The sequence below is a fragment of the Monomorium pharaonis genome, chromosome 9 (assembly GCF_013373865.1).
Source record: "Monomorium pharaonis isolate MP-MQ-018 chromosome 9, ASM1337386v2, whole genome shotgun sequence".
Classification (NCBI taxonomy): domain Eukaryota; kingdom Metazoa; phylum Arthropoda; class Insecta; order Hymenoptera; family Formicidae; genus Monomorium; species Monomorium pharaonis.
Window position 1 is genome coordinate 19,528,560 of NC_050475.1, and position 25,651 is coordinate 19,554,210.

At 42.2% G+C, this 25,651-nt stretch overlaps 2 protein-coding genes across 11 annotated transcripts in view; one reads left to right on the top strand and one right to left on the bottom strand.

The window, feature by feature from the left end:
- The window catches only part of LOC105839217 (SET and MYND domain-containing protein 4), a 207,352-nt gene extending 194,086 nt beyond the window's left edge, over positions 1–13,266 (top strand). For 5 of the 7 annotated variants that reach the window (XM_036292214.1, XM_036292215.1, XM_036292213.1 and 2 more), the window contains exons 4-9: positions 2,205–2,424; positions 3,296–3,417; positions 4,101–4,577; positions 4,986–5,187; positions 7,012–7,227; positions 8,598–13,266. In XM_036292214.1, coding sequence (XP_036148107.1) covers positions 2,205–2,424; positions 3,296–3,417; positions 4,101–4,577; positions 4,986–5,187; positions 7,012–7,227; positions 8,598–8,913 — 1,553 coding nt within the window. In that variant the 3' untranslated portion in view covers positions 8,914–13,266. Of the gene's footprint in view, positions 1–2,204; positions 2,425–3,295; positions 3,418–4,100; positions 4,582–4,985; positions 5,188–6,910; positions 7,228–8,597 lie in introns of those variants that run through there. The other 2 variants (XM_012685375.3, XM_028193104.2) reach the window with 2 other exon arrangements.
- On the bottom strand, positions 11,907–25,244 carry LOC105839220 (Y-box-binding protein 1). Of its 4 annotated transcripts, none has more exons than XM_012685382.3 (7): positions 25,066–25,244; positions 22,542–22,605; positions 19,030–19,063; positions 18,684–18,945; positions 18,281–18,594; positions 16,248–16,310; positions 11,907–15,899 (listed from the first exon to the last, which is right to left on the bottom strand). In XM_012685382.3, the coding sequence occupies exons 1-7, from the start codon at positions 25,124–25,126 to the stop codon at positions 15,855–15,857; spliced, it is 843 nt and encodes a 280-aa protein (XP_012540836.1). In that variant the 5' UTR covers positions 25,127–25,244; the 3' UTR covers positions 11,907–15,854. The 4 variants fall into 4 exon arrangements, with proteins under 4 accessions (XP_012540836.1, XP_012540835.1, XP_012540838.1 ...); XM_012685381.3 differs by having other exon boundaries at positions 18,275–18,594; XM_012685384.3 differs by lacking the exon at positions 16,248–16,310 and having other exon boundaries at positions 25,066–25,243.
- Between the last annotated feature and the right edge of the window lie 407 nt (positions 25,245–25,651).

Sequence of the window (25,651 nt, forward strand, 5' to 3'; positions counted from 1 at the left end):
ACTCGAAAATTCATATTTTAATAAAACTTGGCATAAATGTAGAGGGGGTGAATACATGAATTTAGAAATTTTTAGTTAGTGCCCAAAAACGGTTTGAAGGGATGAAACCACCCTTCAAAGTTGAGATGATTTTTGCGGTTTTTCGATATATGTCGTAAATTAAACGTATTGTAAAAATTCGATATTTTCTGCAATTGTCAGCCTATTGCAGAAATTAATTATGCTTATTGCCTAAATATGTATAAATATGCTTAAATAAACTTTAATCAATATTTTTTTACTTGCACATTTAGACATTAATTTATAAATATTCCGAATGACAATTGTGACTGATGAAAAATATAAGCAATATCGTGCAGATGTCTTCTCAGTTCGAACGCGTCTCTCAATCGTCTTGCCGCGTCCGTTGGAAACGCGACGATCTCCAGATCCCGTCGACGCGATTCGTCCCGGATTGTTGCGGCTTTTCCCGCGCGGGGTTGTCGCCAGAGCTCGCGATGCCGCGAGATGAACCGGCACGGCGGCGCGCGTACTACGTCCCGTAGTAGGCCGTAGTACACAGCCTTTTCTCCCCTCTCGCCCCGCGTTTCCCGTGACCGTTCATTCATGAAACGACGGTCGGAACTTTTCGCGCCGCCGAGCCAACCCCCACCGCGCCGTTGGAAATCGACGCGGAGGCGCGGGACAGAGAGTCCTACGCTCCGCGCCTATCTCGTCGAGTATCCTCGAGATAACGCGCGTATACGCGCGCGGAGAGTGCAAAGGAAATGACAGAGAGAGATTGATTGAAGTTTATTTAGCTTTCTCAGCTATTATGTTTTACATAGATTTACATACATGCTTCTTTAACATCCGTTTAAATACATCAATTCTTTCACAGCTTCTAATTTCTGCTGGCAAGGTATTGTATAATTTTACGCCTTCGTAACACACGCTTTTTTGCGCACTTTTAGTTCTAACGAATTTTATTGCGATAGTCCCTTCCTGTTTTGTTTTTCTTTTATTTTCATTACTAATTACTTCAAGTCTATCCCTTAAGTAATTTGGCGCCAAGTTATGTAAACTCTTAAATATAAATATACATACATTATAGTGTAGTGTCTGTTTTATAGACATAAATTGCAACGTTTGTAACATATGTTCTATTTTGGTATATCTATTACATTGTAATATTACTCGCATAGCCCGATTTTGTGCTATTTGCAATTTATTCAATTGCGTTTCTCCCATATCTACCAGGAGAGACCGGGAGAGACCGGGAGAGACCGGGAGAGACGGGGAGAGACGGAAGAGACGGGGAGAGACCGGGAGAGATGGGGAGAGATCGGGAGAGATCGGGAGAGACGGGGAGAGACCGGGAAAGACCGGGAGTGACCGGGAGAGACGGGGAGAGACGGAGAGAGAGAGAGAGAGAGAGAGAGAGAGAGAGAGAGAGAGAGAGAGAGAGAGAGAGAGAGAGAGAGAGAGAGAGAGCGAAGCACCGAACAATACCTAAAGCGCTCGGAGGTGAAAGAGCGAACTGGAGAATGGTTATTTTCTCGTTTTGCCCTCGTATCGAAAAAAAAGAAGAGGAGAAGGGAAAAAAGCGAAGCCCTTCTCCTCCTGGATTTTCGATGCCGTTCGTTGAGCACCGCGCATGCATGTTGCACAGAGTGTATATTCGATGAAGCTCAATATCTCCGTGGGCATGTTATATTTATATATAATATATATCTTTGATGTAACGAAATCGCTCGGTCTCGCTCTCCCCCCCCCCCCCCTCCGAGTCGTCTCATTCGCGTTTTACGTTTATTAAGTCCAACCTGGTGAAAATTTATATACAAAGTGGAAAAGTCTAGAAAACTTTTCTAAATTTCTGGTGTATAATTTTATAACCTTTTAGGAAATTTTTTGAGATTTTTTGTACTAATTTCTGAATATTTCGGAATTTTTATACGAAAAATTCCACGAAAAGACGTAAACTTTCTTAATATTTCCGAAGCGTTCCAATTCGTATCAAAAATTGTGAGAGAAATTTTCACCGGGGTGTGTATGTGTGTGTGTGTGTGAGACTAAAACATCACGTGCGCTTCGTATACCCGCGTAATAGAATTCAAACAAACGTCCGCGTATCTCGCGGGATACTTGCTGTCGTTCCATTAACTCGGTCAGGGCAAAATTCACCCTAAGAAAATACACCCCTGTGTGATGCTGCGTCTTCGCAGGCGACGGCGACGGCGGCGGCGCGCCGTTAAATGGCGCCGTTAATTCCGAGCTCCGTTGGTCGTCCGGCGCCCTGGAAATCCGTGAGACCACGACGGCGGGTAAACACGCCGTCGCAACCGCGGAAATACATCCGGGCGATATCCTGTTAGTCGAGCCGCCGCTGGCGGGCTGTCTCCTGCCCGAGTTCTATGGCACCCATTGTCAGCATTGTTACGCGAGGTGAGGAGAAAATTGCCGTCGGGTTCTCTCACCCGAGCGATGTCCTCTCTTTCCCACTCCGGATTTAATGGACACCAGCCTTGGGCGGCGCGTAATCCACCGCGTGTGTAGCTTCTGCTTTGTCTACGTGCGCACGACAGGTCTTCCTTTCTTTCTCTCTCTCTCTCTCTCTTTCGCTCTTCTCCTCTCGCCCGGCTGGCCGCGTTATCCACAGCTTTTTACGGATAAACCCGCAACGGCGACAAAGAGAGAGAGAGAGAGAGAAAGAGAAAGAGAATGAGGGGGGGAGGGAGGATTTCATTAACCCGAGTGAGGACCGGACAAAGTGCGCGACGTATGCGGAAGGGAAAGACTCGTTATTACGCGAAGATAAAAGCGGTGCGCACCGACCGAGCCGCGAAAAATTTCAAAATGGCACGCATTTTAAAAGCGACGTCCAAAGCCGAAGGATCCAGATCGAGCTAGCGAGCAAACAAAACCCGAACAAACGCAATGCAAGTGCGAAAAGCCAATATCCAGAATCAGAATACAGCTTTTTTCCGGAAACACATTGGGAATTGATTTTGTCAAATATTAAATAATTTTTTTATAAATGTGTCCTTTAAATTTTATTATTATTATTTTTTTAATTAACTTCGGGATTCGCGACGTATTACAAAGCGACTTGAATTCGTTAAAACGTTTGTTATATTTGAAACATATTATTCGAGATCGTTGATCGATTTGAATTCATCTGGATTAAATTTTGCCCCCCTCCCCTTTCGCGATAGTTTCTCCTTGGCTTTTATTTGTCAATTTGCATAATTTGCTTGTTCCGAATCAATCCCCGTTCCTTTTTCGATTGATTTACAAATATCCGAGAAATTTTTAGACTAAGAGCGCCAATTGGATGCCCCAACTGCAGCTGCGTCGCCTTTTGCGGGAAGAAGTGCAGGGACGTCGCGCTGACGACGTATCACAAGTACGAGTGCAAAGTTCTGGCGTTGCTGATAGGTAAGAGCATGAATGGACGATTCAGCGTTCCGTATAATGTATACAATTTTCGATAACGAATGTAGTTTCAGCGGACATTGCGATAACGGGCATAGTTTTAGCTTCCCTTTGCTTGCTGGACTTATGATTAAACTAATTTAAACTTTTGCCGTAAATTTTCGCGACGTTTGAAATTTTAAGATTGGCGGCCAAAATATTTTTTATGAAAATATTCTATGAAAATAAAGTCGGAAGTTCGCCGAATATTATTTTAATCTGATATAACTGAGAAATATTATTGAAGTCTCAATCAATATTTTATGTTTTCCCAACAAAGTACTATTTACATATTTTGATAGGAAAGAAAATAACTAATTAATAACAAACAGAGATTCAGAAAGAAAATTAATAATAAGTGGAAATGTAAAATTGAGAATAGTATTTCGTAAAGTACTATTTCGATAAAGAGTGTTATTGTGTGCACTCGTCAAGCGCATTTGATTGACAGGCAAGTATTATAATGGCATTCGCGACGTGATAATTAGCCTGGTAATAAACTTCACTTCGTGCTCGCGTCGAGATATTTTTCTCGCTCTCTAAGTAAAAGCTGCACACTTTACACACGCGCGACCCGCCATTATCTCGAACGCCCTACGGGCCCTTACAGGGTAATTACGAGCCGCTCTTAAATTCCTTCCCCTTAGGCTCCGGCATGAGCGTGCTCAGCATGGTCGCTCTACGGATGGTGACGCAGGAGGGTCCGCGGAAGTGTTTGAAGATCTACGAGAAGTTAAAGAAGAACGCCGTGGAAAAGGCCGCGCCGCCTTTGGCGGCTACTACCACTACTAGCACTGCTACGACGACGGGGACGGCGACACCGGATACGCACGACATGAAATCGCCGGTGTGCAGCAAGTCGGCCAGGAGAAGAATCAGACGGAGGAAGCTCAAGGAATCTAGACGGGACGAGGAAATTACCAAGATGACGGAGGAGAACGGTACAAAGGAGATCTGCGAAGGAGGCGACGACGAGAGGCACGTCGACGTGGCCCCGTACGGCTTGGTAACGCACGCGGACAGACGGACGAGCAAAGACTTCCTGGAAAGATCGCTGATGGCAGCCTTTCTGCTCAAGTGCCTACAGAGGGTCGGCTTCTTCGCCTGCCCGACGCCGGACGACGGTAGGTACTTATCATCGGTCACTTTACGCTCGTTTAACGTAGCTCCGGCTCCTCCCTCTCGCGGGGGCTGTATTTAACTTTCGGTAATTTACCGGATCGCGAGTAGCCGGGAGGGGAGGGAAAGGGGGGGCAAGGGGGGAAAAATGTGCTTGCTCACGCGAAGGGCGAACTTTTCGATTCAGCAGATTCTCCGCGCGGCGTCCGTCCGTTCGCGCCGTAAAACCGTAATTTTAACAGCGTTGAGCGGAAAGAGTCGCTAAAAGTTTTTGCCGGGAAGTCAAGAAATGGGGGGGGGGGGAAAGAAAAGAGAATAGAAGAATGCACAAAGAGAAAAAGTAGGAGCGAGCGAGAGAGGGAGGAGGCGCGGGGAGGCTACACTAATATCGGGAACTTGGGCGAGGTTCGCAGAAGTCCCAGGCGCCGAGGAGATCACCGTGGCCGCCCTGCTGCTGAGGAACCTGCAGCTGCTCCAATTCAACGCCCACGAATTCTTCGAGACGCGGGTGAGCGCGGAGCATCGATTTCGCGGCAGCCGACCAGTCTACCTCGGCGTGGCGATTTATCCCACGGTCGCCCGTTTCAATCACGACTGCTATCCCGCGGTGACGAGGTGAACAAAGCGAATGTAGAGATGTTTACGAAGGGGGAAGGAAAATGCGTTTCTCCGTGGAAAAATTAACTCGTTGCGAATCCGCCGTCAATCACTAATCTGAAATTATTATACACGGAAAATAGCAGTTTTGCTAAAGTAGCTGAAGATTGGAAAATCTAGCTGCATACAGATCTGAAAATAATTTTTAGTTGCTTCAGCAAAAACTGTGTAATTTTAACATTTGTTCTTTTTTATTTGAATTGTGCCATTTTGGTTCCTTGAAATTAATTGGCCAACGTAGCTTTATAGTCAACATTAAGTAAATCTTATAGACCGAACATTTATTAAGCTTTTTGCAAACAGAGATGAAACCTAACGAGATTGTCAATCAGTTCAACGTTGCTTCTTCATGATCAAAGATGATATTTTCCTGAGAAAAGTTCTCATTCTCAAGATGCGTCTAGCTTTTGTACGTCACGCATGCGGACTCGTCGAACCTTCGCCTCCTGGCAAGCTAATTTTAATAATTCACCCTAATTTACATATTAATAACGCGCCGCGTTAAAGAGTATACCGGCGTGAGAGCTAATTAGTATAACCAGACGGTACACAATCGCCTGTGTCATCGCGCGCGAATTATTAATCGACCCGCGACCGCCCGCAGTCTGTTAGGCGAAGTTTCCCCGGGGGTCTTTAACAACTTTTCGCGCAAGAAAACCCTTTGTCTTTCCGCCAAAACAAATTTTCGCACTCACTACTAGGAAATCGACGAAATTGATGGAGCAATGAAAAGTAATCACTCGCGAATTCTTTTAAATAAATAATCTTAACGATATCCGATAAGAGATAACTGTCCGTTTCGAAATTATTTATTTAGTGCATTGAGCCATTTAAAAGATGAACGATGTAATCCGAGAGTTTTTCCTCTTGGGGACTACGTCGATATTTTTACTGCGAATCTATTAACGCTAATTAAGTACGTGGATTTTCGGGCGGCACTAAAGCGCGTCTGTGATGACTTCGCGGGCCGCGACCATTATATGCGAAATTACACCAGCGCGTTTATTATTCCGTAATGTCACAAACTCGTCTGTACTACTCGGAGCGAGCGGAAATTGTTACTGTTCACGTTATTAACGTCGCCGGGACTATTGTGATGATTACGATTATTATTTCATTGCAAAGTGATTGCGTCGCCCTTTTCGTTTTTCGATTTATTAACTCGTATACTTGATAATAGCGTCCGTTTCGAAAACGGACCGGTTAACGACTTTTAACGCAGTATTTGAACGCATTTGATCGAGGTAAAAATATCTAAATAATAAAATATTTACATTAAAAATGTCTAAAATATAAAATATTTGGTGTCAGAGAAGAAACGTACACTAAGAAAAAAAATGTTGTTAATTTGACTAAATTTAAAGTTGATTAAATTTCTTCAGTTCAAATATTTGTGCATTTAACTTAAATACATAAGATATTTAAACTTCAATTTAACTATTTATATATTTGACTGAAATACATAAATAATTAAATTAAAGAAATTCAATCAAGTTGAAAAATTTAGTCAAATTAACAATCTTTTTCTCAATGTAAATATTTTTTTTATTACTTAAAAAATAAATATTTGACGCCTTTCGGGGAAAAAACAATTTAATTTACTATTCGAGTTTAATACTTCTAATTTATAATTGCTATCTAGGTATAAAAATTCCTTTAACTACAATTTTTATTATTGAAGCGGAAGACTTGCACCTCTGGCCTATGTGTTAATTTTCGTTAAAAGGTACGTTTTGGTTAACAAGGTAGGATTATTACTATCCTCCTTTTGCCGAATCGCAGATACTTCGTCGGCCGACATATCGTAATAAGGGCGATACGCGGTCTGCAGCCCGGCGACGTTATTGCCGAAAACTATGGACCGATATTCACGAAGAGGACCCTCGCCGACCGTCAAAGGACACTGGCAGGAAGGTATTGGTTCCGGTGTACGTGCAAAGCCTGCCAGGAGGATTGGCCGCCCTTTGAGAATCTGACGAACGATTCCGCCAGGTTGAGGTAAGTCCATTTAAATTCTCCGAGATCAAGCTCATTAACGAAGTAATTTAATTTAATTAAACGAACGACCGTATCGGCGCTCACCGCTTAAGATTCCTACCGCGATCGAACGTCTCCATATTGGCAGATTAGCAAGGTAATATCTACCGGAAGTAATGTAAAAGTTAACGACGACGTCTGGAAACGTACGGGAACTTTGTGTCGCGACGCACGTTTGAATTAAGACAGTTAACGTTTCTTTCGCGTTTATCTCGAAAATAATCGGGAGATGTTGGTAAACCACAATAATGAGTAAAAGCACAAGAATATCACGTGGGAAGAATAATAATAAGCGACCAAAAGGGAGAAAGGGAGTGAAAAAAGAAAGCGAAAGAAAGAGAGGGGGCGGGGGAGATAAAGAGTTAGCAGATGTTTTTCGAGATCGTTAAAAACCGCAAGTCCTGATGAGGCGAGTTTCTCAAAGGGAAGAAGCGCCCGTGCTGTAAGGATGCCTCTATCGTCGTCAAAGGTACTTCTGTTCGTCGTTGTAAGATTCTTATACCAGCTTCAACGACACGGGCAGGTGCTTTTATCAGTTTCGCGGTAATTTTCTGGGTAGTAGCACCAACACTACTTGTTACGTTGCGTCTTTTTACGTCAACAACGAGGAGCGCCCGTATTTCTCTTAGAGAAATAAATCGCGTAGCTCCTCTTTGAGAGCGTCGGACAAAAGTTCAATTACGAGTAATTATTTCATCATCACACTAACGCAAATGTAATTCTTTTAAGTGCGCCTCTCTCGTGCAGCGGTTCTCCTCTTGGAGGGACAATTTAATACTGAATACAGCATCTTTACGTATTTCAAATTTTTTTCTGATATTCTTAATTATGTTCATACAAAGTATTAGCGAGAACTAAATAAATAAGAAAGCCATGTTCTTTAAAGAATCTCAAATAGAATTTACTTCAATATTTTAACTTTTTGTGCCTTTGTTATGCATAAATATAAATGATCCAAGAAATAGAAAAATTGCGACAAAAATTTATTTTTACTGACAATGAGAAAAAGAAAATTGATTTTCAATTATTATTAAAGGGAACGTGGTTTTGAGATTCTTCTATAAAAATTAAAGATAATATTACAGTGAAAACTGTTATAACTTACGTTACATTTTTTAACGTTTTAAAATTGATATCCTTTTCGATGAAGAAATAATTTTATAGAGATTGGTTCCGAAAAATTATAAAATATCTGTCAAATCTTTTGACATAAATTATAATTCAATTTGATTTCGATTTGATTTTTATCGACGATACCGTAATAAAATTTTCGCAACGAGAAAGAATTTGCGAGATATCCTTCTGATATCGTCTTTTTTTCCCTCTCCGAGGTGTCCTACGGCAGGATGCGACAGACTGCACCCGCTAGCCCGGCAGGGTAAGCCGATAAAATGCCTGGACTGTCAAAAGAAAATCTGCTTGGAGGATCGGCTCGCGTGCCTGCGGGAGTGCGAGGCTCTCTACAACCGTGGATTGGCCGGCATGGAGGACGAGAGAGTCAACGAGGCGATCGGGACGCTCTGCGACGCCCTGAAAAGATTTCACCAAGTCGCCCGTCCACCGCATCGGGACACACACCTGGCCGAAATTGCTTTAAGCTCCTGTCTGGCTGACTACGGGAATACTTGGCGACCAGCGGCGCTTTGAAGTGCGTACAAACGGAAAAGGAAGCTGACTTGAGCGGATTCTGCTGCAACCACGCGGGCTACCGCGGCGATTCGAAAATGCTCCTCGAATAAAAGAGGAATCGCGTTTGATCGTGGACACTGGTCCGGCCAATCTGGCCGGCGCACACGGCGATATGAGACACACACCCGACGAATATTCTGTGCGGCGTTTTCATACGAAAATGTATTGTTTGTTAAGAATTGTATTGTTTTCGAGAACGTAATCAATTTACATGATTTATCTTCAGCCCCCTGGATAAAAACTCATCCAGTTAGTGTCCCTGTGTATGAGGGAGCATTTCAGTAAAAACAATGCCGAAAGTATTAATTAACAAAATGTGAGTGCAATCCTTCTTTTTACCTTTGTAAAACTGGTTAATAATAATCTATCTTTCAAATTTTTTTTAATTAATATTAAAACCATCGTATGTACTAGAAATTTTCTGTGGCAGTTCTTTCTCGGGGTAACAGCGAATTGGACCTCACGCGGAGGAATATCGTTAGCTTTGCCCTTATAAAATCGCCAGGCAATATAATAAAAACGGGAAAAGAATATAGAGAAAGGATTCCGCGCGCCCGCCGCGCGAACGATGTCACGTCGTCCGCGTAACGTCGTACAATTTACACGCGTTATTACCCGACCATACATACGCACTTTGTATATCCACGACGATTATCGGCGGCACACACGCGGACGGGAACAGATAGCGATAATTGATATTGCGAGCGTGAAACGGCTGCGCGCGAGTAGATGTTCAGTATCGGGAAATTAGCGGCCGAGGCGTTTACCGAGGCGTCGACCTGGAAGCCAACTTTTTTAATTTCGCCTGCACACAGAGCGCAGGCAATCAATTGGTTCATCCGAGATCTCTCCTGATTGCCTTCGCTGTGTGTACATACGCGCGCGCGCGCGCATGTGTGTATGTGTGTGCACGCGCGTGTGTACACGTTTGCACGGTGTATCGTATCTCTATCTGTGAAAACATACGGGCGGGGAGTTTCTGATAAGTCGTACGGGCTTTTTGCTCTCTTATATCTTCCTCTCGCGTTCTGCCGATCGCGAAAAGCATGGAATTCTGCCAACCTTAACGTTTAAGAAATCCCACGTCGTCTCGTTTAACAACACTACGTCAAGAGGAAGTATTTACGATAAACCCTCCTTCTCCCGAAGAATGCTAACAATTATTTACAGTGAAATAATAATAAAGTAGAGCAATCTTTTTGTTCTACTTTTTTTTACATTTGTAGTATTTCGAATGCATATTTTTTTAATCCCAACAAAATGGTTTAGCAAAATAATTTTTCTTCTGGATATGCGGAGAAAGATGACGGTCCCTTGCGTATGTTTATCATCGTATGCGGCAAAAATGCATACAGTCTGCTGAATGTATATAACGGTTGCGTGCTCACGTATTGCATATATATCCGGATTAAAGGACTCAAATCCGACACAACCTATTAACCTTTTTCTTCCGTTCGTAACAATCGCTGTAGCTCCGTTCTGCAACATGTTCAGCCGTCATTTTCGAGAGTGCACTGCGCGACGCATCGGAATGACCAGTACTTCAACAAATTCCCAACTTATTTTTATGATTTTATATATAGTTAAAGTATACAAGATGAGAACCTTGTTTTAAATGTAAATACTACCGATATTTGATTTTTATCTAAATATAAATATACGTATGTGTAAATGTATTATGTATTTTATAAAATAGAGGGGGTCTTTAAAATTTTTTAAAGCGTTTCGAAATAAAGAATATATACGTGTAGAGATTCGCGTAGCGAATGCATTTGCGCGGCGGATAATTTAACATAATATCGTTAAACCATGTACGCGCGATGTCGCATGATACGCGCGGATCGGGCAATTTATAATTCATAATGACGAATCTGTAATATCGAACCCGAATCCGTTGTGTCAATTACGGTGTCGGGTACGGTTACTGCTGATCGTTGCTATACGGGATTAACGCTGGGACGGAAAATTAATTTATATACCTTGCGAAAGGTGATTAAGTGCCGCCGTAATACCGGTATTATTGGAAATTCTCTATGGCGGGAATGCATTATACCTATAACTTCTCCCGGGGTTCCTCCCCCCTCACCCCCCGTCCCCCGATCAACATCGCCGCGTGAAATTACACATATGCGAGATGCGTGCATACGTACAATTCCGCCGGGGGCCCGTCAATTGCATTACCTCAGAAATTCCTCCGCGGCGGAATTAAAGATTAAATATCCGATTCATATTCAATTGCAAAATTCGCGATACTCTCGCCTGTATAATTTCACGGCCGTGACCGGTGCGTTTTAATTCAAGTACGCTGTAAATCTCGAAATTTCATGGAGAATAAATTGATACGGATAATTGAATAAAATTTACCAATGCGCGTACGCATACTTCCGCTATTAAATTTCACTTGAAATTTCATTTTTACCCGGCATTCCCGTTCCACTCGGCTCAATCATAATTACCTTTTCAATAAAATTGCGGATTCTTCTTCGATATATTTTCGTGCGCTCCGGGCATGTTGTTTGTACGGTGATAAGAGAGATAATGAGAGGAAATATCGGAATAAACAGGGGAAGAAGGGGGAAATTGAATGAAACAGAGCATGTTCGATTTGTGATTTTTGCTATTTTTTTGGTAGATTTATTTTTTATAATGCACATGTTTCTCGTGAAAAAATTAAATTCCGTGTATGAAATTAGCATTTAGAGTTTCACGTTTCGGTACAAAATTCATTGGGGAGGGGGGAAGGGGAAGATCAGTCGACGGACGACTGTATCTCGGGACACGTTCGGACAATGACGTCGACGACGACGACGGCAACGTCGTGCCCGGCGTCCGTCGAGGTCTTTTGATAGATTTTTCTCTTATTTATTCTTTTTTTTTCTCTTTATCTCTCGAAAGAGTTGAACGTCTCCTCGATCGGGATTTTGCTTCTTTTTCCTCTGCTCTTCTTTTTCGCTTCTCGTCCACGTTGTCGTTCCTTTCTCTCTCTCTCTCTCTCTCTCTTCCTCCCGCGAGATATATACTCGAGTATCGCCTTTTATTCGCGCGAAACTCGAATCGGATCTAATTGACTGTCGCGACGTGATACCCCTTTTTATTACGATTGTTTTTGCCCGGTGGACACGACGCGAATTCACGACGGAAGTTTCGAGCGAGAAGGATCGCGCGCGCGCGCACGCGACCACGGCTCCTTTTTCTCCGGCGACGACTTTCCCCGTTTTCCTCACGGTGACGAGAACCGGAAAAAGAAAATGCCGACCATGACAAATCGCGAAATCTCGCAGACGCGGCGTCATCGGCTCGCGTTAACTCGCGGACGGGCGTTCGAGGCGGAGAGCCTCGAGCGCGAAAACAATCGGACCGCTCCGTACGTCAAAGAATCTCGATGCGGGATGCAAATTCGCCTCCCCGACCGGGAAGAGTGTTTAGCATACGAAGCACCGGGAGATCCCTTTCGCATCTCTCCCTCCCCGCGAGAATGTTCGGGCGGGCTAATGGACCGATGCATGCCGCGGATTCGAGACTCGCTCTCCTCTTCTATCCGCGAACCTTTCCGCGTCCGCCCGATCGTAAGCCGTCTTTCAACTTTTTCGCAACGAACACGTACGCGATCGCGATTGACTGACACGGCCACGTCGAGATCGCCTCGACGACGGCGATAAATCCGAACGACGAAGTACACAAACTGATTCTTTCGGTTATACCGCACTCCGGGTTTTTTTTTCCATTTTTCCCCTCGCTTTCCTTCTCTTTTACCCTTTTTTTTTTTAATATCTTTTAACCGCGTGTGAAGTTTAGCTGCTGGATTCGCTCGTGATTCGTTTTCTTTCGATTTTGCCCTCACGGCTTTGGTTTTCGTTTTAACTCTGATATTCACTGTTAACACATGCATTGTTCTTTTTTTGCAGTTACAATCGCGCGCCTGTTCGGCGCGCCGCTTGAAATTTTTGCTTGTTCCGCGCCTCTCTCCCTCTTTCTCTCTCTCTCTCTCTCTCTCTCTCTCCCTCTCTCTCTTTCCCTCGCTCTTCCGCCGTCTCGAGAGGCCGTCTCTCTCTTGGATTTCTTTTTTCTTTTTTTTTTATATTTCTTTCTACCGTGTTTTTTTCGTGGGAACGCGCGGTTACGTTAGACAACGGAAGGTGATTACGTTAAACAACGCGGGCCCGAAGAGTCGCCTGGGCTTTTGTCCCAACGAACGCGGATTGCGGTGTAATAGAAAAAGCGGAAAGCGCGCGGGTGACGCGCGGTTTCGATCGATAGCGTCTCGTTGGGTTCCTCTCCCTTATAGAGTCGGATAAGGGATGAAAAAAAAAACCAGGACAATTATACGGCGACCTCGGAATTGGATCGGCGTTCGATCGCCTCTCTCTTTCTTTCGCTTATTTCACTTTCATTTCGCTACTCGGTCGTAAAAGTGCTGCAAATATATAAACGCGCGCGCGTCCGCCGTAACGTAACCGCGTGTTTTATCTCTCTCCACTTGGCACCACACTCACGCACACACTCTCTCTTTCTCTCTTCTTACTCTTTTTTTAGTTTTTATTATTCCCTTAAACAGCTAATCCTGACCAATCGGATGTTTCGTAGGTACCTCGAGGGTACCGGAACTTCTCGATCTCTCAGATTTTCGTTTACACAAACAAAAGGTATTATGCAAATTTTACGAAGACTCGACACACTCGGGTTTTCGTGACAAACGCTACTTCACAAACGGGATGTGACAGGACAGTGAGACATAATTAAAGACGATCATCGTAATGATATATACGGTAATTAATCTTGGGGTGGAATTTTCCTGCTCCAAGACAGAGGGTACGACCGCCGCGTGTCAGTGATGACAAGTCTGAAACAAATTGTATTCGCGAGCCACGATTTTGAATATATTATGCACATCCGTCGACGCGAATAGCGTACACCTGTCCACGTCTCTCGCGAAAAATATGAGTTTCCGTATGAATTTTCCCAACGCGCTGCTGCGTTAGTTGAAATCATTCCCATTCGCGAATACATTTTGCGGGCAACGCGGGCGTCGACGAGCACAGAATTACACGACGACGGAAACAATAAACACCATGTAACATCGGTGACGCTACACCCAAACGACACAAGGATATATATGAAAGATTAGAACGTCTTTTTCTGATGGATCTTTGCGAAATGAGAGATCGTGATAATCTCGCTGACGTTTGTGTCGTCTGGATATAGACAGAAGTCAGAAATCAATAAAGTTTGGCCAAATATAGAGATGTCAAATTTTCATTTCTTTTTTAAAGAAAGTAGACATATATATTTATTATCCGTCGACGATACTACAAACTAAAAATTTAAAAATTAGTTTCATGCAAAATTATATAAAGTTTGTTTTCTCTCTCTCTCGTTCTCTCACGCTCTCTTGTCTCGTTCTCCTCCATACTCTTATGACAGTCTACGATATACGTAGCTTTGTCAATCGAGCCGATATATAATATGCCTCGCTCTTGTTTCAAAAAATCAAATCGAATCGATTATCGCATGTACAAGTCAGCAATTTAATTTAAAAAAAAAAAAAAAAAGACTGCCTGATGCATGGTCGATCGACGTTAATTTCAGAAAGAATCGGACGATTTACTCACGGAAGTCTGCGAGGTTTCATGATGAGGAGCCGTCCTCGCTTGTGACTAGCTCAAAGACTTTAGGTCCAATAATACGAATAATAAGATGCAAGTATACGCATTGCGTTATTGAAAAAAAAAAAAGAGGGACCTTTTCAATACACCTTCGTGCGCTGCTCACAGGTCAGGAAGACTCGCATCGTGATACCTCACGAGTTTTCGCGCCCAATTTCAGGACTAATCAATAATGCGTAAAGTCAAAACAATAATTGCTAATTAATAATATATCGCGGGAGATATTGACCCACCAGGGGCCAATTATTAACAATTGTAAAAATACGGTCAAGATAAATGCTATTACAATAATCATTTCTATTCGTGATCGCTTGTAAAGTATAGGAAAATTGGAGCCGCGGTCGCATTTTCATTCTCGAGTATCAAAATTTGTACTGCATTTACTCTATGTTTATTGATCAACGCACAATCTTCTTGCAATTAACAATTTTAAAATACTCGAAGCTAACAATGTAGCCACGGCAATTCCAATTATTCATACTGAAAGAGTGAAAGCAATACGGTTAGTTCATCAATTTCGTAATATAAATCGAAAAGAAACGACTGACTTCGAGACAGACGAACATTCGAGTTCTTGAGACTTGTTTATCAGCAGTTATTTATTTAAGTAGTTGTTTCGCACTACTTCTTTTGATAGAAAAATCGCCGAAAGTGAAGAAAGCTCGCGGAAATGTAGCAATAAACTCAAATCTATCGTATATATGAAACGATTTATAATGCGCCCTATTCGGAGAGAAAAATTAGAAGTAAAGTACGAAACAAGAAATACACAAAAAAAACAAAAACAAAAAATATATATAGATCTATCTCGTGCAGGCTCGAATTCAATTATCGCTCCGTACTCCGTAGTTGCTTTACCCTTCCTTCTTCTGCCCGAATTCCCGAAATGAGAAGCACGCAGCCATTCCTAAAAAGTTCTTTCAGCGAAATAAACTGAAGTCCAATCCTATAGGTACATATGTATCAAAGGATGAAACTTTGCTATCTCGCTAAAAAGGTCCGCCAAGCGCGGCTGTGCGCTTCTCAATTTTCATAAGTATCTTAATTTTAATTTGCTTCCGTGGAGAGAGTGTGGAGTAGTGTTTGTTGATTTCTTTTTTTTGTTATTTTTTTTCTTTTTTGGGATTTTTTTGCAATTGTTTTATAGCTGTTTCCGATGCTGCGGTGTATAACGGGTGTTGGTGTTATATGTTAAAAAGGAGTGTCCTGCAGTAATAGCGCGTTACTCTGTCTTGGTTAGGCGGTGCTTTCGGTGGTGGTGTTCTGCACCGGTTGGCTCTCCTGCGAACATAACACATTGACGAACATTATTCATTGTGCGAAGGTTTGTAAAAGCGGTACATCACAAGAATGACAATTATGCTAACGCGTAAAGTTAAGATATCTTTACTATTATTGTCTATACATCTTTCTTTTGAGAGACATCGTGTAAGAGCTACGTGTGGAAAATGCAATTCCTTCTAGAAAACGAAAACGAAAGGAGGAAAGATGAGTAACGAAGAGTAAGAAACTAAATCGGAAGATCTGCTTCTCGTCGATCGCACCTAATGCACCGGAAGTGAGCGAAAACTGCGGCATGAGTTTCTGTGAGATCGAAAAAAAAGAAAAAAAAACAAAAAGCGACATTACCTGTGGAGCAGGGGCAGCGGCAGGTGCATCCGAATCTTTAGGTGCATCAGACTTCTGCTCCGACTGAAAGAGTACAAAGAGACACGTGCAAACAGTGTGTGCTAAGCGCTACCTCTCTGTATATTTTGTCGACGGATCGCGCATTCGCAGTCTCCTAATCAAAAGCTTTCTCTCGTTCGTTTCAAATTTCAAAGTTTCCAAAGGTCTATTGCGCTTCGGATATTCCGCTATGGAATTACATACGAGACTCCCAGAAACTAGAGAACAATTGCGGAATTAATTCCGTGAAATAAAAAGTAAAAAGAACTGATGGAAGCTATAAATTGATTGTACGTTTTCGTAATAAAATTAACAAGAACGGAATTCACTTCGGTTTCTGAGAGACTTATATGTATAAACTTTTAATTAGTACGCGCATTTAAAAGCTGTACGGTTGAATATGCATGAGAAAGAAAATTAGTAAATGTTGACGAGTGCAATCTGTCGACGAAAAAGTACGTATTTACAGGTGTAAAATGTAGATGAGACTAGTGATTCACAATTCATTGCGGCACCTGCGAATTTTTCTACGGTAAGCGTTTTCTTCTTTTTCTTAGTAATGACTAAACATTTAGTTACAGTTTTCGTTTAATCGTATATTCGCATGTATGCAAAGGTATATCTGTAAGCCAGATTCGTAAAATCGTCCGTTATTTGTCAGTAAAGAATATCTAACGTGTGTTACCTTCTACCTTGAATGATAATAGGTAGAATAAATAATACCTTTGTGAATTTTGCGCAGGACTCGGGTGGGATATCAGTGATCTGTGCTCGAAGAGAGATGACGGGAGAGGAATTGAAGGATTTAGTTTTTGCGTCTGCAGATGGCAAACTCTCTACCGTGTTCGTCTGTTGGCTCGATGTCGCACGAGGGCGTCGTACTAATCGTCGTTTATAACGTGGTCGTGGATTTCTGCGCGAATTATCGAGTTGTGCACTCTCGCCAACGGCCTCATCATCGGTAACCTAATTTTCACAATTATTTATCCAATTTCGTTCGGTGTTGCGGGTGTTTTGCCGATTGTAGAAAATTTGTTAGAATGTTCATATTATAAAATACTTTATTGTTTTACAAAGTGTGTGATAAAAAAAAGTTATTCGCAAATAGGCACAGAACACATACTCCGTGCGTGGACAATGCATTAATATAACAAGGGAATTATAGAATTTTGCTGAAAGTATAATTTTTCTAGGAAGAAATGTATCTATAAAACAATATTGTTATAAAGCCTAACTACTGAATTTCCGTTTCTTTATTATAACTACCGTGCAGATTTAAACAGCTAGTTCAGATTTGAAACACAATTTATCATTTGCAAGAATGCAAAATTGAAATAAAGGAACGTTTACAATGTGCAAAGTCCGTTTATTACTATGAAATAATGCAGTACTTGTCAGAAAGAAATAACAAAGGAGTAATGTACACCATTTAGGTGCAAGCAACCGAGGTGAATTTTGTGGTGAATTGTGTTTGACGTAATAGAAATTAATGTACAGCAGAACAAAACTATTTTAAACCGAGATAAGATATTTCACCTATAGTTCCGAGGTATCTCGCGTATCTCGAAACGTCGGCGAAGAAAAAACATCATGTAAAATTTTTAATATCAAAAGTACAATATTCTCAAAACTAAAATAATTTCCTCATATAATTTTGAATAAACTTTTTTTCGTCAAGTCTTTCCTATTTCAAACTAATTTACAATTGTGTTATACAATAATTTAGGTTGAAATATTTCACTTGTAACAATTATATATAATATTTATAACTTCAATTGTCCAGAAGTATCTCAAGCATCTTGTTAATACATGATACAAAAAACGTATTAAAAAGTATAGTCTCGGAACTCTGGATGAAACAACGCGTGTGAGATTCAGGAATCATGCTAATTTGCAATTAACACGTCCAATTCGACACTTTCGTCTACTAGTCGCTGTGTAACAATACAATAAGTAACGCTAGCTTTAGGCTAGGGTTAGATACTAACCCTTACCTGGCCATCCTGGCTGCGAGGACGTCGTGGCGGACCACCACCTCTTCCTCCGCGGAAATTGCGGCGGAAGTAACGTCGTGATGGGCCACCGCGTCCACGACCACCACCGCGCGGCGGTGCGCCACCCTCGCCGCCGGTTCCTTCCGCTTGCTCACCACCTTCGCCAGCATTATCTCCCTGCTGCGATGTGGGCCCGGAACGTCGTCCTCCGCGGTAGTATCCATCATAATGGCGACGCAGCCTGTAGCGACGCTGTTGCTGCTGTGCCTGGCCGCCTCCTTCGGCGTTTGCGTCATCGCCGGGCTTTCCTTCGCCTAAATCATTAAAAAGCAGATAAATTACTCATAATATTCCAAGGAGCAAATAATCAAAATTTAAACAAATGACATGGATAGCGTCATACCTTGATCGTAACCCTCCTGGCCTTCGCGTGATCTACGATTCTGCGGTCGACCATTGCCACGTCTCGGATACACCCAGTGGACACCGCGATATCCGCGACGTTTGTCTGCAGCATAGGGCGAGCCTTTTACCGCTTCGCCCGCTGGACCCGTGACATTGGCGGCCTCGTGACCTTTCTCACCAATAACGACGTCGAACTCAACGACCTCGCCATCACCCACGCTACGTACGGCCTTTCTCGGGTTGTTCTTAACGATAGCCGACTACAATTGCACATAACATTGGTATGTAGAAACATTTATTAATTTTTAAAATATCACTAATTAACATTTAATTATGAGACTTACTTGATGGACGAACACATCTTCCTTAGTATCGTTTCTGAAACAGACAGAACGAACTATTATTAGAAAATCAATTGATATGTATATTTCTATAATAAGATTCTAAGTTAAAATCAATATAAAACGTGTGTTATATTCATAACTTTTTAAAAAATCTTAGTACAAAAATTACGATAGAATTTATTATTAATTATTTCCATAATTCCAGTAATCTGGTGATGATAGTCGATTGCAATATTTGTTTGCAAAAAGTCCGCATCATAAAGAAGAATAATGATCGCGTCCACCCACTCATGGCGCGCGACGAAAATTTGGTATAGCACGGGATTCGCGTAATTCGCATACTCTACAAAATTGCGGCATGTACACGATACATGCGTCGCGCGTAACGATATGTATATACGTCTATCCTACGCATGAATTCGCGAGCGTGCAGACGTAATCGGAATCCATGAAGCTGCGGAGCAAAGCACGGAGTAGAGAGGTCATTGAACTCCGCGCACACAGTGCAGGAGAGAAATACAACTCGTACACAAACGCCAGCTGTGTCACAGCTAGACAGCAACTCCCCTTTCTCACACGCAGTTAACAAAAGGTAAATCAGGTGAATCAAATAGAAGTTTTCAAAGCCTCGACAACTTTAATTATTTTTATAAGAAGCAAATTTAATGTGTTTTTGTACATTGTACATGATCGCTAAAAGTTTTCTTTGTTAATTTACTATAAACCATGCTGAATCCATTGTTCTCCGATTTGTAAACTTTAATGTGAAACAAAATACGGCAAATAGCAAAATTTCTCTGTTTGCCTCAGAACATAGATCAATACTGCATAATTAATAAGTACAGATCTAATGGGTATTAAGGCGGAACGTTGCTCTCCCATTGTAGTATAATCGAGTTCGCCGAATTCAGGACGAACACGACGAATGAACAATGGACTCGGTATTCACGGTAAAGACTGTTAGATTCTAACAAAACGTGATTTGTGATGAACGGATTTCCTGGCGATATTTAATTCATTTATTAATTTTCGTCAGGAAATTTGTCGCGGAAATATCTCTGACTAGTTTAGTTCTGTATGCGAATTTGAAACAGATTCTCGGTTTTATTTATTAACAGTCATACATTTATAAAATGGCTTTCTCTTGCGCGCACGTATTCCAAATTTCAAAATTATTCTGATTGTCAAGAGAACAATCGTATATATTGCTACTTTAATAAATTTATGGCGTCTTTACCATGAAAAGTCGCCCGTAAATAACAATGAACAAGCAACAGATGTGAGACATAAATTTCTTTCTCCTAAAATAAAAATATAGATAAATTTTCATTCTGAAAGAGATATATAGTTCTATCTTTTATATGTATATATATTTTTGATGAGACATTGTGTCTCTTAAGAAGATAAGATATGAACATTAAAATAAGAGGTATAATTATCTATAACACTTTTAGTTTGGAAGATAGATACTTGAAAACCATAAAAATCACAGAATTTATTCCAATTTTATAAAAGAATTTTCTACTCTCGAATTTTTATTTAAAATTCTGATAAAATTAAAGAATATCTTAATATAGCTTCGAAATTTATTTTATTATACCTTTCAGTTTTTATCTGTTAATCACAAAGAAAAGACACTTAAATATTAAAGCTTTAAATATTTAATTTGAGCAAGTAGTAAAAAAATACTATCAACTAAATATGATGTATAACAATCTATAAACACACGTATCTAACTTACCGGAAGTACAGTATTCGAAAGGAGATTAAACACAATGCTAATGTAGAATAATGTATTGTTACTAATTTTTTAAAATAAAAACTTGCGAGTTACATGAGAATGTACTAATCAAACTTTACGTTATCAAGAAAAATGATCAAAGAAACAATTTTGTCGGAAAAAAGAATAGAATATAAACTTGAAAGTACTTAAAATCCAAAAATTTTCTCTCCCATTAAAATTCCACAAAAATTCATAAATTTCGGAGATGAGAAATAAATTTACTAAACACTCTGAACCAGATTATATTCGTACACGAGACGATTTACTGATTCGTCGGAACGATCCGAGGAAAGGAGTTTCCGCAAACAGTTGTGTATCATAACGGCTGTTCCTAATGCTTTACGACACGTCGGGGGAGAAGGGGAGCACCCGTTGGCGTCAGTGAAAGTGCATTCGAGATCTCTCGGGGGCAGGTAAACGTTCGAGAGACTAAGATCGATTGCGCGGAAACTATCTTTCTCCAAGTACGTAAGGAAGGACGCGAGAACAAATCACACGCGCGATACGAATTTTCTTCGCGAAACACGCGGCCTCGTCCTCGTTCTCGGTCGCAAATCGCTCGGAAGAGCGTGCCGTTCGGGCGAAAGTTCCGCTGCATGCGCGCGAAAATCTTGCTGGCAATCCGCCAGATAAATAGTGGGACCTCGAAATAGCGAGGGACCGCCGCTGGCTCTACGTTCCTATACGGCTCGTCCACGTGCCACGAATGAAGCGTCTATTTTCCGTGCGGCGTGCTGCCAGGTCGAGGTTGCAGGTCGAACCTGCGCCGCAGAGACGACAATTTTCCTAATATTAGAGACTACCGCTTGCCTCCCCTCCCCCTTACTGTGCGCTAAAATCATTATCATTAATCCCCCGCGCTAAATCTTACATTTTCGTAAAGCAGAAAGCGCAAAGTCAGAAACTACTGTTCCATCGTGCCGTCAGCTCGTCACAATCGGTTCTCGATTCGAACAAAAGGAATTAAAAGACTAGAATGAGAACGGATTGTCGATGACAATGAAAATGTGTCGTTGACCGAGAAAACAAGTACAGCTATTAGGTAAATTCAAATAAATGTTCAATCTTATAAAACAATCGTTTTATTTAATTTAGATCTTTAGAGTTTTTTTTTTTAAAAAGAACGCGTAAAACAAATATTTATTTTGCTTCGAGATTTTTCCAAAAACAGCGCGCGAAACTATCGACTGATATTCGATATATGTATCGTCACAATATAATAACTCTCAAATGCGAGAAATAAATTTTCACGTGGGACAATCGCTTGCGTCAGTCGCGGTTAACATTCTTCTTGAATAATTTAACGCGCGACGGAAGTCGCAAGGTTCACTCGGTAAACGACGCCATGCAAACGAAAGATGAGCACAGACGTAGTTTCAAACGTGAGGGAAAGGGGTGGGGGAACTAAAACAGCAAAAAAAAAACATAATTAGACATTTCGCGACGTGTGTTCGCGGTTTTTCATGGAAGATGCAGTACTTAATATACGCGACGTCGCTTTAATACTAGCGGCGCGAAACGGACGTTTAAATTAATACAGTATGAGTAACTCCAACGCCCACACAAAATACACACGCATACGCACACACACACTCACGCAGACACGCAAGCGATTGGAGGTCCTCTTCTACCTAGTAATAATACGGTAAAGGGATGAGCGTCGCAAATGATGAAGGGAAAAAAAGAAGAAAAAACAGCGCGTGGCAGTTGCAAAATAATAATTACTGACCTATTAATGAAACCGTAGCCACTCTTGACATTGAACCATTTCACAGTTCCGGTCACTTTGTTAGCTGAAATAAAAAAAAAAAGATTTCATGATACATGGAGTACATGTGCCGCGCGCATGCGATTAGTACAAATTCAGAACGAAATTCGGGGATGACGAAATCATAACTTTCGTTTGATGCTTCGAAACGTTATGGTATATAATTTTAACAAAAAAGAAAAGAAAAGAAATGTAATTGTGTGAGAAGTTTAAAATATTCGGATTGCGTGCATGAACAATGAGTTCAGGAAAACGTTGCCGTTGCCTACTTATTATTATTATTATTATTATATTATTAAATGGTGAAAGCGACCTTGAAGAAAGGAAATAACGTGCTAATCGCAGATACATATTATTACCACGTGTTTACGAACACGTAAGCGCGCTCAAAGATGAAATATAACGGATTCCGTTTTTACAACATACATATTTCTAGAAATATAATGAGAAAAGTAGAGAAATTCTAAAAAATAAAATAAAATAAAATAAATGCGATTAAACGGACGATGGCCCACGAGCGGTACAATGTAAATTCTCTCTTTGAATTTTAATACAAAATCACCCGGTGGGTCCGGTCTCGAAATTTCTAAATTCGCCCAGTCATGTGAATTTCGTTGGAGAGCAGATGTTTATTACATGTAAACCGCTCGCACGGTCTTGCTCCAACGAAAATATGATAAGATTTATCTTCACAACAGTTACACGCGACCTTGTCGCACCCAAACAAAGGTTATTCGAAATTAGTGCCGGCAACGGTAAACCGGCGAAATTCCTCGCATTCTGAAAATCGGAGTAATATTCCTGGAATAACGATCAGTCGGGTGAATAACGCGTTCGCGGAATTTATACACTACTACTAAAGGCACCACCCCCACCTTTCTATTTCAGGAATCTTAAGATATGAATACGCGATATGAACACAATTTAAACTCGATTTAAACTCGACAATTATAATTACTTAGAGTGAAGCAGAGCAGAAGTACGTTTCTAAATGCACGGACTTTAACAAGAAAACGTAAACGGATTCGTAGATTAACAGCTTAATTCTATATAATTAGTTTCTCTGTACATTTCCAAGAATAACGTAACTCATGAAATTTCCAGAATGATCGACAGACTCATTCGGCGAACGTTCTTGAATCACCTTTAATGGTTCTTTAATATTTCTGGAGATAAATTTAGTTCGAATAAGTTCTATTGAAATCTCGTTATAAATCTTTACAAGATGTACATGTAGATAATTTCAGGGAGATTTACAGGAATTGAATGAATATTTGTGACAAACTTAAGGGAATCCTGGAGCGACATTTTTTTGCGAACTTGGATCTTCAAACTAGAATAACAAAATGCAAAATCCTTTTATACGATTAAAATACGCACAAAAATGAAGGAGGCAACGTATGTTAATGAATGTGCATGAATGACTCTACATTATCAACCTCGATCAAATTTCAAAGGCACTCCAGGATTTCCTTAACTCGAGTTTCAAAGGCAATCCCGATCCCTCGTTCCAGAAGGAAAGAGTACGCTATCGGCGTACATTCTGTCGTATATCCCGGCATGTCGCCTGTAAAAGGAATGCTTTCCACAGTTTTCCGGCATAGTTGGAATTGCCGTGCGTCTCCGGAGCAAGCGAAGCCGAGCCGTCTTCACGTGGCGGAAGTGTGGGATCGATCGATCTAACCCCCGGAGTCCGTGTTACGGCGAGCGTGCATCTCGGCCGCGGAGGAGCGAGCACGCGGCGTGGACGCGGCGCTTACGTAACGAAAAACGTGGAGGCGCGCGCGGGCGAAGGTATTTCGGATCGACGCGAGAGATCGCTCCGGAGCGGAGGGAAAAAGCCAATCGAACCACCGCCGCCGCCGCCGTCGCCACCGCCGTGATTTTCAGCGCGGGGACCGGGGAGAACGTTCTGGAAAATCCCGTCCCCGCGCTCGATTTTCGCACGCGACGATTTTCGCTCGTGTCGCCGAAAGTTTTTTCAGGTTATGCGACGCGACGCGACGCGACATATGCGGAAACGGGCGGACGCGCTGTCGCCCGGAAAAATCGATGTCGGTCGGACGGGAGAGAGCGAGTCGCGCGAACGCGCGAGAAATCGCGACCGCGACGAGAAAAAACATCAGCTGATGACGAGAATGGAGGACGTAGCGCGCCGGGCGGAGACGATGCCCGGCGCGCGACGCGCCCGACGCGACGGAGACCGGACCGCGGAGGATTCCTTCGGCGCGGATTTCCGCCGGGAGCACATGGCTCCGGGACGGCCGCCACGCAACGCCGACCGCGCGGCGCGTGGACGCCATTACGGGCGGAGGAAACGGGAGAGACGGCGGGCCGCCGCCGGTCGGCGAGTCTCTCTCTCTCTCTCCTTCTCTCTCTCTCTCTCTCTTTCTCTCTTTAGCGCGGCGTAGATGGATGGAGCGAACGCGTGCGAGCGAGCGCGCGGAAATAATAGCGCGGAGCTGAGATTTATGAGCGCACTCACCGATGACCATCTTCTGCTGGACAGCCTTGGGTTGTTCGGGCTGCTTTTCCGTCTCACCCATGATGGTAAGGTGGGCAGAGATAAGGATGGTAGAGACAAGCCGCGACCAGGATGGTACGTCTCACTGTGATGTTAACTCCTACACTGCTGATGGTCGCAATGGACGTGCGTCTAAGCGACCGGACACAAACACCACGCCATGGCGTGTAACGCGCGCGCTGATTCGCCGATCCCCGTCGGCCGGCCGACCGGTCGCCAATCGCGCGCGCCAATCTTCACGGAGACGCACGATCGACGGCGGAACGGCACCGAAAATCATGGCGCGTGCGCGCCACCGTAGCACACAGGTACAGGTACGTGTCGAGCGTTGAGCGTTTCCCCTTTTTGGATCTGGGACGTTTCAACCAGATCCAAAATATCAAAACGCAATATATAATGTATAATGAACTACAAAATAAGGAATACAAAAGGACGATTGACTGCATTGGCAAAAAAAAATTTGTTCAAAGATATGATCGATGCGAAACACATCTGCACCCGTAGATTTGTCACGCTACGGTCATGCTGATATTATATATAGTACTTT